This window comes from Quercus lobata, chromosome 6 (genome assembly GCF_001633185.2).
Source record: "Quercus lobata isolate SW786 chromosome 6, ValleyOak3.0 Primary Assembly, whole genome shotgun sequence".
Taxonomy (NCBI): Eukaryota; Viridiplantae; Streptophyta; class Magnoliopsida; order Fagales; family Fagaceae; genus Quercus; species Quercus lobata.
This window is the reverse complement of record NC_044909.1, coordinates 52906458-52918795: the sequence shown is the minus strand read 5'-3', so window position 1 is coordinate 52918795 and position 12338 is coordinate 52906458. Positions and strand designations below refer to the sequence as shown.

Below are 12338 nucleotides of genomic sequence, written 5' to 3'. Positions count from 1 at the left end.
TTTTAATGACATTTAAATTTTTTTTTTTGTTATAATGACATTTTAATTGTAATAGATTAAACCATATAATTTTAAAACTTTAAAATTAAATCTTATAGTTTTATTGGTCACAAAAGTATAAATTGCAAATTGAGATGAATGATACATTTTGATTTTTGATTTTTGATTTTTTAAAAACGTTATTTATTTATTTATTTTGTTTTCTGAAATATAACCCAGGTCCCAGGGAGTCGGTAAGCTTAGGATTTTCCAAAACCACCCTCCAAATTGGGAAGCCCAACAGACCTACTCATAAGGATATTACCGTAATTACACATAAGCTCAATTAATAATGACTAATAAATTGCAATTTCCCAAACCCCCAAATCAGAAAGAGAATAAAAACGCAAACGAAGAAGAAAAAAAAAAAAAAATCAGAATTCAGAAAAAGTTTCAACGCTCTGAAAATTTTAACCCTAGGCTAGTTAGGGTTTCTTCACCCCCGACAACGACGTCGTTCTGTTCGGCTTATACTCGCTAATTCTCTTTCAAAGATTCAATCTTTTCTCTCTTCGGAGAATCGAAGCAGCTTCCTAGGACTCCGAATTTTCTCGTAGCCATGTACGGACCAAGAGGGTAAGTTTCTTTTCCTGCGTACTTTAATTTCTGTTTGTTTCTCGCGATTTCCTTCTTGTAGTTTTGCCATGACGTAGATAGACAGGGTTTGGTTTCAATTGTTTTTAGGGCTTTTGATGCTTCTTCATTGCTTTTTCCTCATGCTATATATGTATGTATGTATGTGTGTGTGTATAAGAACTTTGAATTTGAGTTTGATTGGCTTGGTATAACTGAGAGAAGTGTATTTTGTGTGGTTCTTGATTGTTTGCTGTTGTTTCAATAAAAAAAGATTGATTTTTAGTAGAGAAATTTGTGGGTTACATGTAAAAAAGGACATTCAATATGCATTTAATTTCCCAGAAAAGTTATGTAAATCAGCGAAAGCAGTGTAAATTTCAATCTGTTTTGATAACTTGCTGATTAGTCTGTCAAGGATTGGGATCCATAGCTGATCCCAAACTTTTGGGGCTAAGGTTTGGTGGTGGTGGTGGTTGGATTTCTGTTTTTATTTTTGGGAAAAATACATAAAAGAAAAAAAAAAAACCATTTGGTTTTCCCATAAAACACGAAACCCCCTTAAGGTGTTGAGTGTGACACTTAACCCCTTTGTGGTGGTGTGTTTTATGTGTAAACCATTAATTGTGTTACACATAACCCTTTGATGTTTTTAAGTGTGACACAAAACTCCAATGATATTGTTTTATGTGAAAATGTAACTCTAAATTTTCACATAAAACAAAACTACAGGGGGGGCCTTGGGAGGGTTAAGTGTGACACAATGAACGGTTTACACACAAAACAATACCATAGGGGGGCTAAGTGTTACACTTAAAACTTTTGGGTGGTTTCATATTTTATGGAGGAACAACAGAGTTTTGTGTACTTAATTTTTTTATTTATTGAGTTAGTGGCACTAAGAGAGGATTAGGATCTTCTTATAAATTTTGGTAATGTCATGTTTCCCCCTCTTATTTTCCATGGTGTTAGATGTTAAAATGCCCTATTATCGAATTATAATTATTGGAGCTGATTAGGCATTAGCTTAGAAGATGAACTTATTTTATTTTTTATTTTTTTTAACTTATCTACTTAACTTATAATAACATTTTTGTTTCATATATAATTCTTGTCAACATGTTGGATTCCATATGTTATGCAGTCTTGATATGCAATTTGATGTTTTGTTGCTTATGTAAAGTTATGTTTGATGTGTGTTTGGGGTTCATATGTTGGCTGTTTTTAAGAGGGCTTGTAAATATGGTCATTTTTTTAGGATGAAAATTTTAGTGTTAAAGATTTAGGTGTCAGGGAATCGTGGGTTGGGTTTGGTTTTATTAACAGGTTGAGTGGGGGATTTTTTTTTTGGGTATTTATAATTGAAGGGCAATGTTGGGAAGCGGGGGGGTTTCGGACGGGTACGAGGTCGGCTCAAAGAGACAAAGAATGATGGAATCCAATCCCTACTTCGCAGTGAGCAGCGGCCCAAGTGGCTTTCAACCTTATGGCTATGCTGGTGGCTTTCAGCCCCCTCCTTTTCCAGTAGTTCGTCTCAGGGGGCTTCCCTTCAACTGTACTGATATTGACATTTTCAAGTTTTTTGCTGGACTGGACATTGTGGATGTTTTGCTGGTTAACAAGAGCGGACGGTTCTCAGGAGAAGCCTTTGTTGTCTTCGCGGGATCCATGCAGGTTGAGTTTGCTTTACAGAGAGATCGGCAGAGCATGGGAAGGAGGTATGTGGAAGTTTTCAGATGCAAGAGACAGGATTATTACAATGCTGTTGCTGGAGAGGTAAACTATGAAGGAATCTATGATAATGATTACCATGGAAGCCCTCCTCCGGCCCGATCAAAGAGGTTCAATGATAAGGACCAACTGGAATACACTGAAATATTGAAGATGCGTGGTCTCCCTTTCTCTGTGAAAAAAACTGAAATTGTTGAATTTTTCCGGGATTTTAAGCTGATAGAAGAAAGAGTACATATTGCATGTCGCCCAGATGGGAAAGCTACCGGCGAGGCATATGTAGAGTTTGTGACTGTAGATGAGGCTAAGAGAGCGATGTGCAAGGACAAGATGACAATTGGGTCTAGGTATGTGGAGCTGTTTCCTTCCACACCAGATGAAGCAAGACGGGCTGAGTCCAGATCAAGGCAGTGATCGTCAGGAACTATGGCCAGCGGACTTTAATGCTGACTTGGATTTATTTTTGGTGTTCCAATGATATGTGCATGTTCTTTTCAATTCCTAGGTGTATCTTGGTGCTAAAACTTTACATTTAAGAAAAAAAGGTTATGCAGAGTGCGTAGAACATTGATCGACTTATCTGGTATCTTTTTTACTTATGAAATCGAATTTACGTTTATTGGCAGATATTCCAGTGTTCACAGTCCACTGATATGGTTTATTGGGTTGGATTCAATTGTTCAGGTCGGGTTACCTATAAAAAAGGTCAGGTTGTGTATGCTTTGATTAATTGATCAGGCTCAACCCAATTTAAGCCCAGCACACATCATACGTATACATATACAATTATACATGCATAAAATAAAAGTAACAACCTCGTATAAGAGCATGGGTGGTACCACGTAGGGCACTCTTTGAGAACTCTTCCATCTTTTAATTAATGACATGTGCAACTCTTCTTTAAAAGGGGAATAGGTACTATTTATTGAACTTCTCACCTAAGCAAAAGTAATGGTGTGTTTGCATGGCATGATTTGGGTACATGTATTTGGATTTGGATTTAGGTGAATAAAATTGAAATACTTTGTTTGGATAGTTTGCAAAAGGTCAAGCAAGGATTTGGGTTCAACAAATTCACCAGCAATTCTAAACCTTCTAAACCCATAGAAGTTCAGAAATCCAAAAGATATACTTCAATATTTGTAGATTTAGAATTAAGGTATTTTAAATCCATTAATTTAAACTCAAATTTAAATTCAAATTCAAGTATTCAAAAGCAACATTAATGCAAACATTCCTTATAAGCAAATGCATCATTTAAATTTTAATATATAATTAAAAAAATCTTAAAATAAATAATGGTATTGGGCACTATAAATAACTTGTCTATGTGTGTAAATATCAAGTATATAAACTATCATATATGTTGGTATGTGTGATTCCAAGTTTCCAACTAATAATTTTGTTTTACATATTTTATTTCAAGCTGGAATAGTAAGGTTTTACCATGTGGCATATTTCTTGAGGAGAAAATAGAATATTTTTTTAACTTAGCCACTCATATTATTAAAACTTTTAATCATTTGTTTATTTTTAGTATTCTTTTTGTTCAGTAAAAAAATAATATTATTTTTCTTTATGACAAAATATTAAATTACTGTCATATGTTTAATGAGGCACATGCATTCCTTTATATAAGGTTTATATTAAAAAATAGTTGATTCGGAATATAACATTCTTGCTTAAATTTATTTGCTTAAGATTGTTGTATACCTAATTCTTGCTTTAAAATAAATTTCTTATTCACCAAAAAATTGAAATAAAATACAAAAAAATATTTAATTATACACAATCAAAAATATGAAAAATAATCAAGCAATTATAAGGTTAACCTAGTGAAAATAATTATATATATATATATATGTATATTTGTGATTTCATGAAGTTTTTATTTCTCTAATAAAGCAGTTTTTTTCCCATTAAGAACTTCATATGAAAAAAAAGACTCTAATAAAGTAGTTTTTTCCAATAAGAACTTCATATGAAAAAACGATAACCTTGTTTCTATTTTATAATTATGATAATATGAAAAATTCTCTTCCAACTTTTGTCAAAAAATGGCATGCTAGTCTAAAACAAAGTTGCAAATAATGAGTTTTCAAAATAAGGCACATTATATAGACGGATATATGGAGGAAAAAGCAAAAAAGTAAAATAAAAATGAAATTGACAATAAAAATATTTTTATTTTCACTTGATCAAAATGATATTTGCATTCTTAAGTAAACATAAAATGTCTATTAATATCATTAACTATATTATGTCGTTTTTAAATTTGTAAACATATATAGTATGATCAAATTGCTATATCACTCTTATTGTTTTTCTATTTTGTCTATAAAATAGAACACTAAGATTACAAATTTGTTACAAGGAAAATTATTGACAAATTGGAGGAAACTAATAACGAATTAGTGATATTGTGCTAGTGCCACAAAAAGTTTTTCATAGACCGCACAACCTGAAAATAAAAAAACTTCACATAGTTGTAAATTTTGTTTTTTAAAAAAATACTTCATAATCATTTGGTTAAGAAAAGAATTGAAGCAGCTAGTAAAAAACTTTTTAAATGAACTAAGAAAAAGACAAACACAGGATTTGATTTTAATGTAAATTCTAACAAATTCTAATTGGTGGCAAACCACAAAAGAGTTTTTGAAATACCACAATTAGAAGTAAAGCTGTACAAGTTGAAAGTCTAACTTTTTAATTTTTCTAAGTTTTGATATAATAATCTATATTTTGTTAGTACTCTCATTACTTGAGGTGGATGGATCTTGGTTTCCAATAGCCCTAGCTCGATGCCTTCTTTTGAAAACATCTTGCCTGAATTTCTTGGTTTCACATTGCAACTCCATAAAAGGTTTTCTCTCTATATTTTCTTTTTCACTCTCCAACATCTTTTGCCTCTTTGCAACTGCCATGGCTGCAACCTTGTTCTTCTGCTGTTGCCGTTCTGTTTCTTCCTGTAAATGGTTCTCTATGTATAATATATAGGAATAGATATGTTTGCGAATGTGCTTACATGAGAAAGATGCATCAATGCTAATATGTAAAAATGTCAAAGCTAGTTTCACATTGCCAGTTATTAAAGTAAAAGTGAAACCAATTCAATTTCAAGGGTTGATTATTGCAATTAATACCATAACATCAAATGTAATTACTCTAATTTTAATGTTTATGCATCCTAAATCTGGCACAAATGCTTTCATTATATCTAGAAATGATAAATGTATAATGAGAAAATGTAAATGTCCTTGTTAGTGTAGAAACTTATAAATATAGAATTAAAAAAGATTATTTTCAAAATAAGTACAACACTGTATTTAGTGCAGAGAAAGGACCTGTAGATCATGAATGAGACTGTCAAGAGATTTGATCTTCCTATGTGGCCAACGAGGAATACCAAATTCTCTACATTTCCTTTTTAGAACTGTAAGCCCGACTTTCAAATTTCTTGAAGCTTCCACAATTGGAAGATCAAAATACTTGGCTAAATCCGATAAAGCAATCCTTGCAACATGTTCACTTGCTGCTCTCTTTTTCTTATTGTGTACAATACCTGCAATCTTCCATCCTATCTATAAGATATCAAATTTGAAGAATTCAATAAAATTCTGAAGTCAAATGAAACAAATAACATGAAAAAATTTTAGCTCTTGTCCAGAGGGAACTTTTGTTTTGTTTTTCAACATAACCTTGTAGAAGCAAATTAAATCTTAAAAGAAAACTAGTTGTGTTTGCTTTATCAAAAGGAAGGAACTGAATAGATTCAACAGCACAATGGCAAGAAAATAACTAGTTAATTATGGTTAGTATTGCAAGTGATAGTAGCATTTTAATTAAACTTGCTTTTTTGTTATTGAAAGAATTTATCAATTGAATTTCAACTAAGTTTAGCACTCTAATGTAAGTTGTTGCTGACATAAAGCATATTAAAAAAATATATTTTAAAAATACTATATTGTAATTGCCAAGACAAAGTTAATAATTTCAGCTCCATGTTACTACTATGATAGAGAGAGAATTATAAATTTATAAAAAATAAAGAAGAAAAAAACAGAAGAGCAAGGAGAGCAGAACATGAGCATTGAACCTGGTGAACAATGTTCCTTTTCTTGATCTTCAGATGATTCTAACTCGGTAACTGGATAAGGAAGACGGTTAAGATCCAGATGAAGATTGGGAGAACTTCTTCTTGATTGACGGTAACAATCATCATTCTGTTGGCATGTTTCCCCTTTTGGAAATCGTGATTGCTCTTTGTCTTCCATAATGCAGCCCAACTGGAAAATAATTTGAAGATCAACAGCTATTGTTGGTACTGACTTCAGCTTGGGATTTCTGAATAATTCAAAAATAAAGTCAGGAGCATTATAAATTAGTTTATCAGCAAACTTGGAAACATAACATTAAAGTTCAACTTATTCTCCACCTAGGAGTGGCATGGCTGGAGTTGTGTATGATATTCGGTTCAGACCATATGTGGGTCAAATTTATTAATTTTTATTAAAATTAGAAGAGGGGTTGACAGAAATTATATGAAGCTATTGCCTATTAATCACAATTTCATTTAAGTGTTTAAATGGACTCATTTTGTGCTGTTTTCAATCGTAATTTTTAAAACACAAACAAAACATCTCTTTAGCTTATTAAATAGAACTTCTAATATAATAGAAAGAGATTGCATCAAAACATCAAGCATCACCAAGGAGAAATGTGGTGACCATGATCAGAAATTTCTTATCTAAGCATCTGCATTAATTACTTTCAAAATTTGTAAAATAATAAGGCATTCTTTAAAAAGAAAAAAAAAATCATGAAATATTAATTGAAGATCACTCTGTTGCTTTGCTGGGATTGTGACTTCCAATATAGTAATCATTACTGCTATTATCTGAAGCCTTTCATAAGAGAAACGTGATTACTCGAAGTAGATCAGGTCCGCATGACAAGTCCAAGAAGAGGAGGTCCAATTCAAGAAATGTTATAACTTACAAGTTCCCCAACTCGCTTAAAGGAAACCTCTGAGGCAAATATTCTTGCAATTTTTATTTTTATTTTCTAAGGAAAAATCTTCTTTCAATTATAAAGCTGCTTCTTATCAAAAAAAAAAAAAAAAAAAAAAATTATATATATATATATATATAAAGCTGCTTCCTTTAGCTGCTAAAATCAATTTGTCATCTATAACAAACTATATTATAACTATAATAGTAACATCAAAATGGCTTTTTGATTACCATGCACCATTCTATGGACTTAAGTAACTGTAACATAACCACACAAAATTAACTGCAGTTCTTTTTGAACGAAAGACCAGTCTTTTTATGCCAGCCAAAACTTAATTATAATTCCTTAAGTGCTGTACCGTATGTTCTCCAATTAGATTCAACCACGTGGTTGTAATACACTAACACCTAAGCAACCGTAACTAAGTTTTACCCTTTCATGTCCAAGTCAAAAATTAATCATCTTAGAATATATGTCATAAAATCATCAAACGGTAAACCATTAAATTAACTCAATCAATCCAGCAAATGGACACCTGAAAAAATGAGACAGTGAATAAAATTTAACAAAAAATGGTGTACCTGGAAATTGAGAGTAGAGAAGGAATGCATGTAAAATGAGGTGGACGATCGGCATGAAATGCAAGAATGCAAAGCCACAAACCGTTCACAAGCCCTTCATACACTTCAGAAACCCGAAACTTAAGCAATCTGAGAGCTGGATTAGTTGTCATTTCCATATATGATCCATTGGCTGAGAACAAAAACTCTCTCTCAATTTCATTTTGCTTCCCATCCTCCACTTGGTACACATGCAAGCTCCTAATCAACTCTGCAAAGCAAGCCAATAAAAAAGAAAACATATCATAAATCAGCAAACAAACAAAAAGAGAGAAATAGTATCTAAAAATTGAATATTAAGAAATCCCACTTTTAAAGTCAGGATTTTTACTTTGAAAACACAAAATCAACAAAAACTTGAGCTTGGAATGAGCAAGGTGTGGTTGGGTTATTATATACCTTCGTTAATTCTGTTTTGAAAGACCAAGAGAGATTTTAAGGAATGGGTTTCCATGAGGAAGATTAGAAGATGATTATTGGAGAACAAGTGCAATTTGAAGGAAGTGGCTGATGAAGATGGGTTTTGTAACAAGTTTACATGATTGTTTTTATTGATTTCAGTGTCACTTGGCGGTCCTGTCAATTATGAAGATTCCTTTTTTTTCTGTTTTTCATTTAAGAATAATTAAAAAAAAAAAATTCAAATATACTTATATCCGTTTGTTGGTTATTTCCAAACATCATTAAATTTTCCAAACATAGTAATAGTAACTGAATTTAAATCTTCTGTTCTACTTTTCTTACTCTACTCTATACTCTATCAATAATAACTTGTCACGTATTCACTTAATTAATTAAATACTACCATTAATTAATAATAATAATATTAATAAGTCAATAATGATAGTATTTAATTAATTATGTTAACACAGGGTAAGTTTTTATTGGTGGAATATAAAGTAGAGCAGAAAAAGTGGGATAGAAGATTTAGATTCATAGTAACTCCTTTTTGGTTTCTGGTTGCTTGTGTGATGGGAAAATTCAAAACTTTCTTTTCCTTTTTCTTTTGGTAAAAGCCGGAACAATATCTTTTAATGGTTGTAGATATAGTTGTGAAAATCAATAAGATTTAAAATATATATATATATATATATATATACAATAGAATTTTCATAGATTTTACGAGATTTATCCCAATTTTTTCTTATTTGATAATAAAAAACTTTATTAGTTAAACTAATTAAAACATAAATGAAGTTTAATAAGTTACCAACCATGTTATGTTACACTAAAACTTGACTCCATCAATCATTAATTTGATTTCACATGATAGTTTAAACACTTCATCTCACAAATTACCAGAATTCTGCAAAAATTTTCTGTATGAATTATTCTGGTTTTTATCTTATTTTATTTTTTTTATATATAATTATTTTATTTGGCTAAGCACAGAAGTGTTCTGGTTATTTGATTTATTTTCTAGCTAGTAATTTGGGATGAAATCAATGAAACATTTTCTTTAAGAAAATATATACAGTATATGTTAGTCCTTAAGCATCCGAGGTTTTTTCTGGGTTGTAAATTTCGTCGTTTAGCATCTTTAACACATGCAAACGGCACTCCTTTTCTTTGGATTTTTTTGCGTTAGCCAATTGACGACTAAGTCCAATTCTATATCCTAAAATACCGGTTATGCCATCAGGACTTTTCCTATCATACCGTTAATCGATAGCAATCACTACTTGACATAGTTGACAGGGGTGATTAAGTCAAACAAGAAATCACCAGTACAAGAGACTGTACCAACTACTTTGGACGCATGTTTGATAAGTGTCACTAGAAGTTAAAATTAAGAATTTATTGCCCATTTTCTTGTTCCAAAAGGATTTATTGACCTTTTCTATTGATTTTTTTTAAAAAATTCCCATTTATTGAATTGAATTAACTAAAAATGAAATGGGAATTATTTGATAATTTAGGTGGATTAAGGTTCTAGACCTTATGGTAAATCTATCATAGAATTCTTAAAATATTATCTATTTATTTTGAAATGGGCGAACTGAATTTTGTCATTTCATTTATAATTTCAAAAGATATCATAATTGTGATAGTAAATTTTTTATTTTTATTTTAAATATTGATGATATTGTAAAATATAATCCATCATTTCAAAATAAATGAATATAATTATAAATATTTTAGGATAGAATCATTCTAAGAATTTTAGAGAATCTTAATCCAATTTGGGTCCATTTAAGTCTGTGGAGGCCAGTTAATTAGGAAGTATTGTTAAAGCAGTATTAACTGGGCTTATGGCCCTATCCGAGAACGTTAGACCATCCGAGAAGGTCCAAATAAGATTATGAGGAGAACATAATGAAGAGAGGAGTAGAGACAATATGAGATAGGTCCAATAAGTGTCCGAGGACAAAAGCCTTCTTGGCAATATGTGTCCGAGGTAGATCTGAGTGCCATATCATCACAGACTTATTTCGGAGTTACATCACAACTAAGGGTGGGACATTGGACCAGGGATAAGAAAAGAAAGGTAAACAAATATCTTCAAAAGCTGCTACCTCTACATTAAATGCCTCTCAACCAACTCTCTGGCCGCATTAATGTGGAAGTGATGCTTGAACAGTGATCAAACAGCCTTACAGCTACTGGTTGATGGTTCTGGGAGGTGCTGGATGGGACAGGAAAGAGTCCCTCGAATCTAACTTACACGTGTGTGGTAAGGATGACACCAAGATGGTAGTATATAACATGGAAAAATGTATTGAGAAAAGGGGATCGAGGATAAGGACTGGAACTCTTGTACAATTTTATGATTGAACAAAACCATATGATATGAACTACTTAATCTGTTTCGAGGATAGATTTTCTAATCTTACTTATGTCAAACCGTCTTGAACCGTTAAATCTAATCGTTTTTCTTCTGGGATAGATCTAGTTCTTCTATCCACGCTTTACAAATTTATTGTTTGGGTCGTTAGGGTTTGAGCCCAATCTGGTTTTGGGACCAATCCAATTTCAGTCCTTACAAAGTCTATTGGACATATTCCTTGGCTATGAATTTTAGTCATGGGTTCCGTATATGGAGTCCACGTTCAAGTAAGATGAGAAAAAAGTTTGATCAAAATAAGTTGGTTGGGTGAACTTAATAATGACATGGGGTTCTATGATTTATTGAATTTTAGAGAGAGTTGGAGTTATACCGTTTGGCTATTTTTTTTATTGAAACTTAAAATTAACCATCATTTTATCACAAAAAAAATTAACCATCGTATCTATAATTTATAATATATATACAATTAAAGACATTTGATTTTTAATTGACCTCATAATATTTTGCCACATAAATTTTTGTGTCCTCACAATTTATATTCTATATTTAATCCTCAATTAAATGATAAAAAAGATAGTTCAAGTATAGAGTAGAATTTCTATTTTGTATAAAAAAATAATAAATATCTACACATAATTGTCATAATTATATATTTAATACGTTCTACATAAAAACATAATCATTATAAATACCTATCAATAAATACCATGATTATCAAATTTCATATTTAATATGTTCCATATAAAAATATTCATAACAAATACCTATCAATAAATACCATAATTATCAAATTTCATATTTAATATGTTCCATATAAAAACATAATCATAATAAGTAAATATTAATAAAACCATAATTATCAATTTTCATATTTAATATGTTCCATATAAAAACACAATCATAATAAATACCTATTAATAAATCATAATTATCAAATTTTATATTTAATATACTAAGTAATGCTAGAGATACAAACTTTTTTACAAACTATTGACGTGGTTAGTGGTTATTGGTAAATAAAAACGTAATTTTAATGGTGGGCCTAGATGAAAACCAATAAAAAGCTTGTCACATCAACAGTTTATAAAAATATTGTAAAATAGTTTGTAAGTGTAACATTACTCTAATATACCATATACAAACACAATCAAAATAAATTTCTATTAATAATTATCAAGTTTCATATTTATGTTCCATCTAAAAATATAACCATAATAAATAACTATGAATAAATACCATAATTATCAAATTTCATATTTAATATGTTCCATATAAAAACATAATCATAATAAATACCTATTAATAAAACCATGATTATCAAATTTCATATTTAATATGTTCTGTATAAAATGAGAAATTATTAGGTCAATCAGGAAGACTGTTGACGTGGTCTTCTCTGACCTCCCAACCAATAAAATACTGTTATTTATGCAAATATGACATCACTTGGTAATTTTTTATTTTTTATTTCTTATACTGATTAGGAAGTTTACTCATACATTTGCATAGATAGCATCATTTCATTGGTTGGGAGGACCACATCAGCATTCCTCCCCTTATACCTAATAATTTCT

The 12338-nt window shown here is 30.7% G+C and overlaps 2 protein-coding genes across 3 annotated transcripts; one reads left to right on the top strand and one right to left on the bottom strand.

Annotated features, from left to right (window-relative positions):
- The first annotated feature begins 368 nt into the window (after positions 1–368).
- Positions 369–2970, top strand: LOC115995007 (heterogeneous nuclear ribonucleoprotein H3). Of its 2 annotated transcripts, none has more exons than XM_031119401.1 (2): positions 369–615; positions 1980–2970. In XM_031119401.1, exons 1-2 carry the CDS (start codon positions 599–601, stop codon positions 2755–2757), a joined length of 795 nt encoding a protein of 264 aa, XP_030975261.1. In that variant the 5' UTR covers positions 369–598; the 3' UTR covers positions 2758–2970. The 2 variants fall into 2 exon arrangements, with proteins under 2 accessions (XP_030975261.1, XP_030975262.1); XM_031119402.1 differs by having other exon boundaries at positions 370–615; positions 2069–2970.
- Positions 2971–5078: 2108 nt separating this feature from the next.
- Positions 5079–9665, bottom strand: LOC115950490 (protein RKD5). Its single transcript, XM_031067684.1, has 6 exons — positions 9644–9665; positions 8376–8423; positions 7938–8187; positions 6440–6687; positions 5688–5905; positions 5079–5309 (listed from the first exon to the last, which is right to left on the bottom strand). The coding sequence occupies exons 1-6, from the start codon at positions 9663–9665 to the stop codon at positions 5079–5081; spliced, it is 1017 nt and encodes a 338-aa protein (XP_030923544.1).
- Between the last annotated feature and the right edge of the window lie 2673 nt (positions 9666–12338).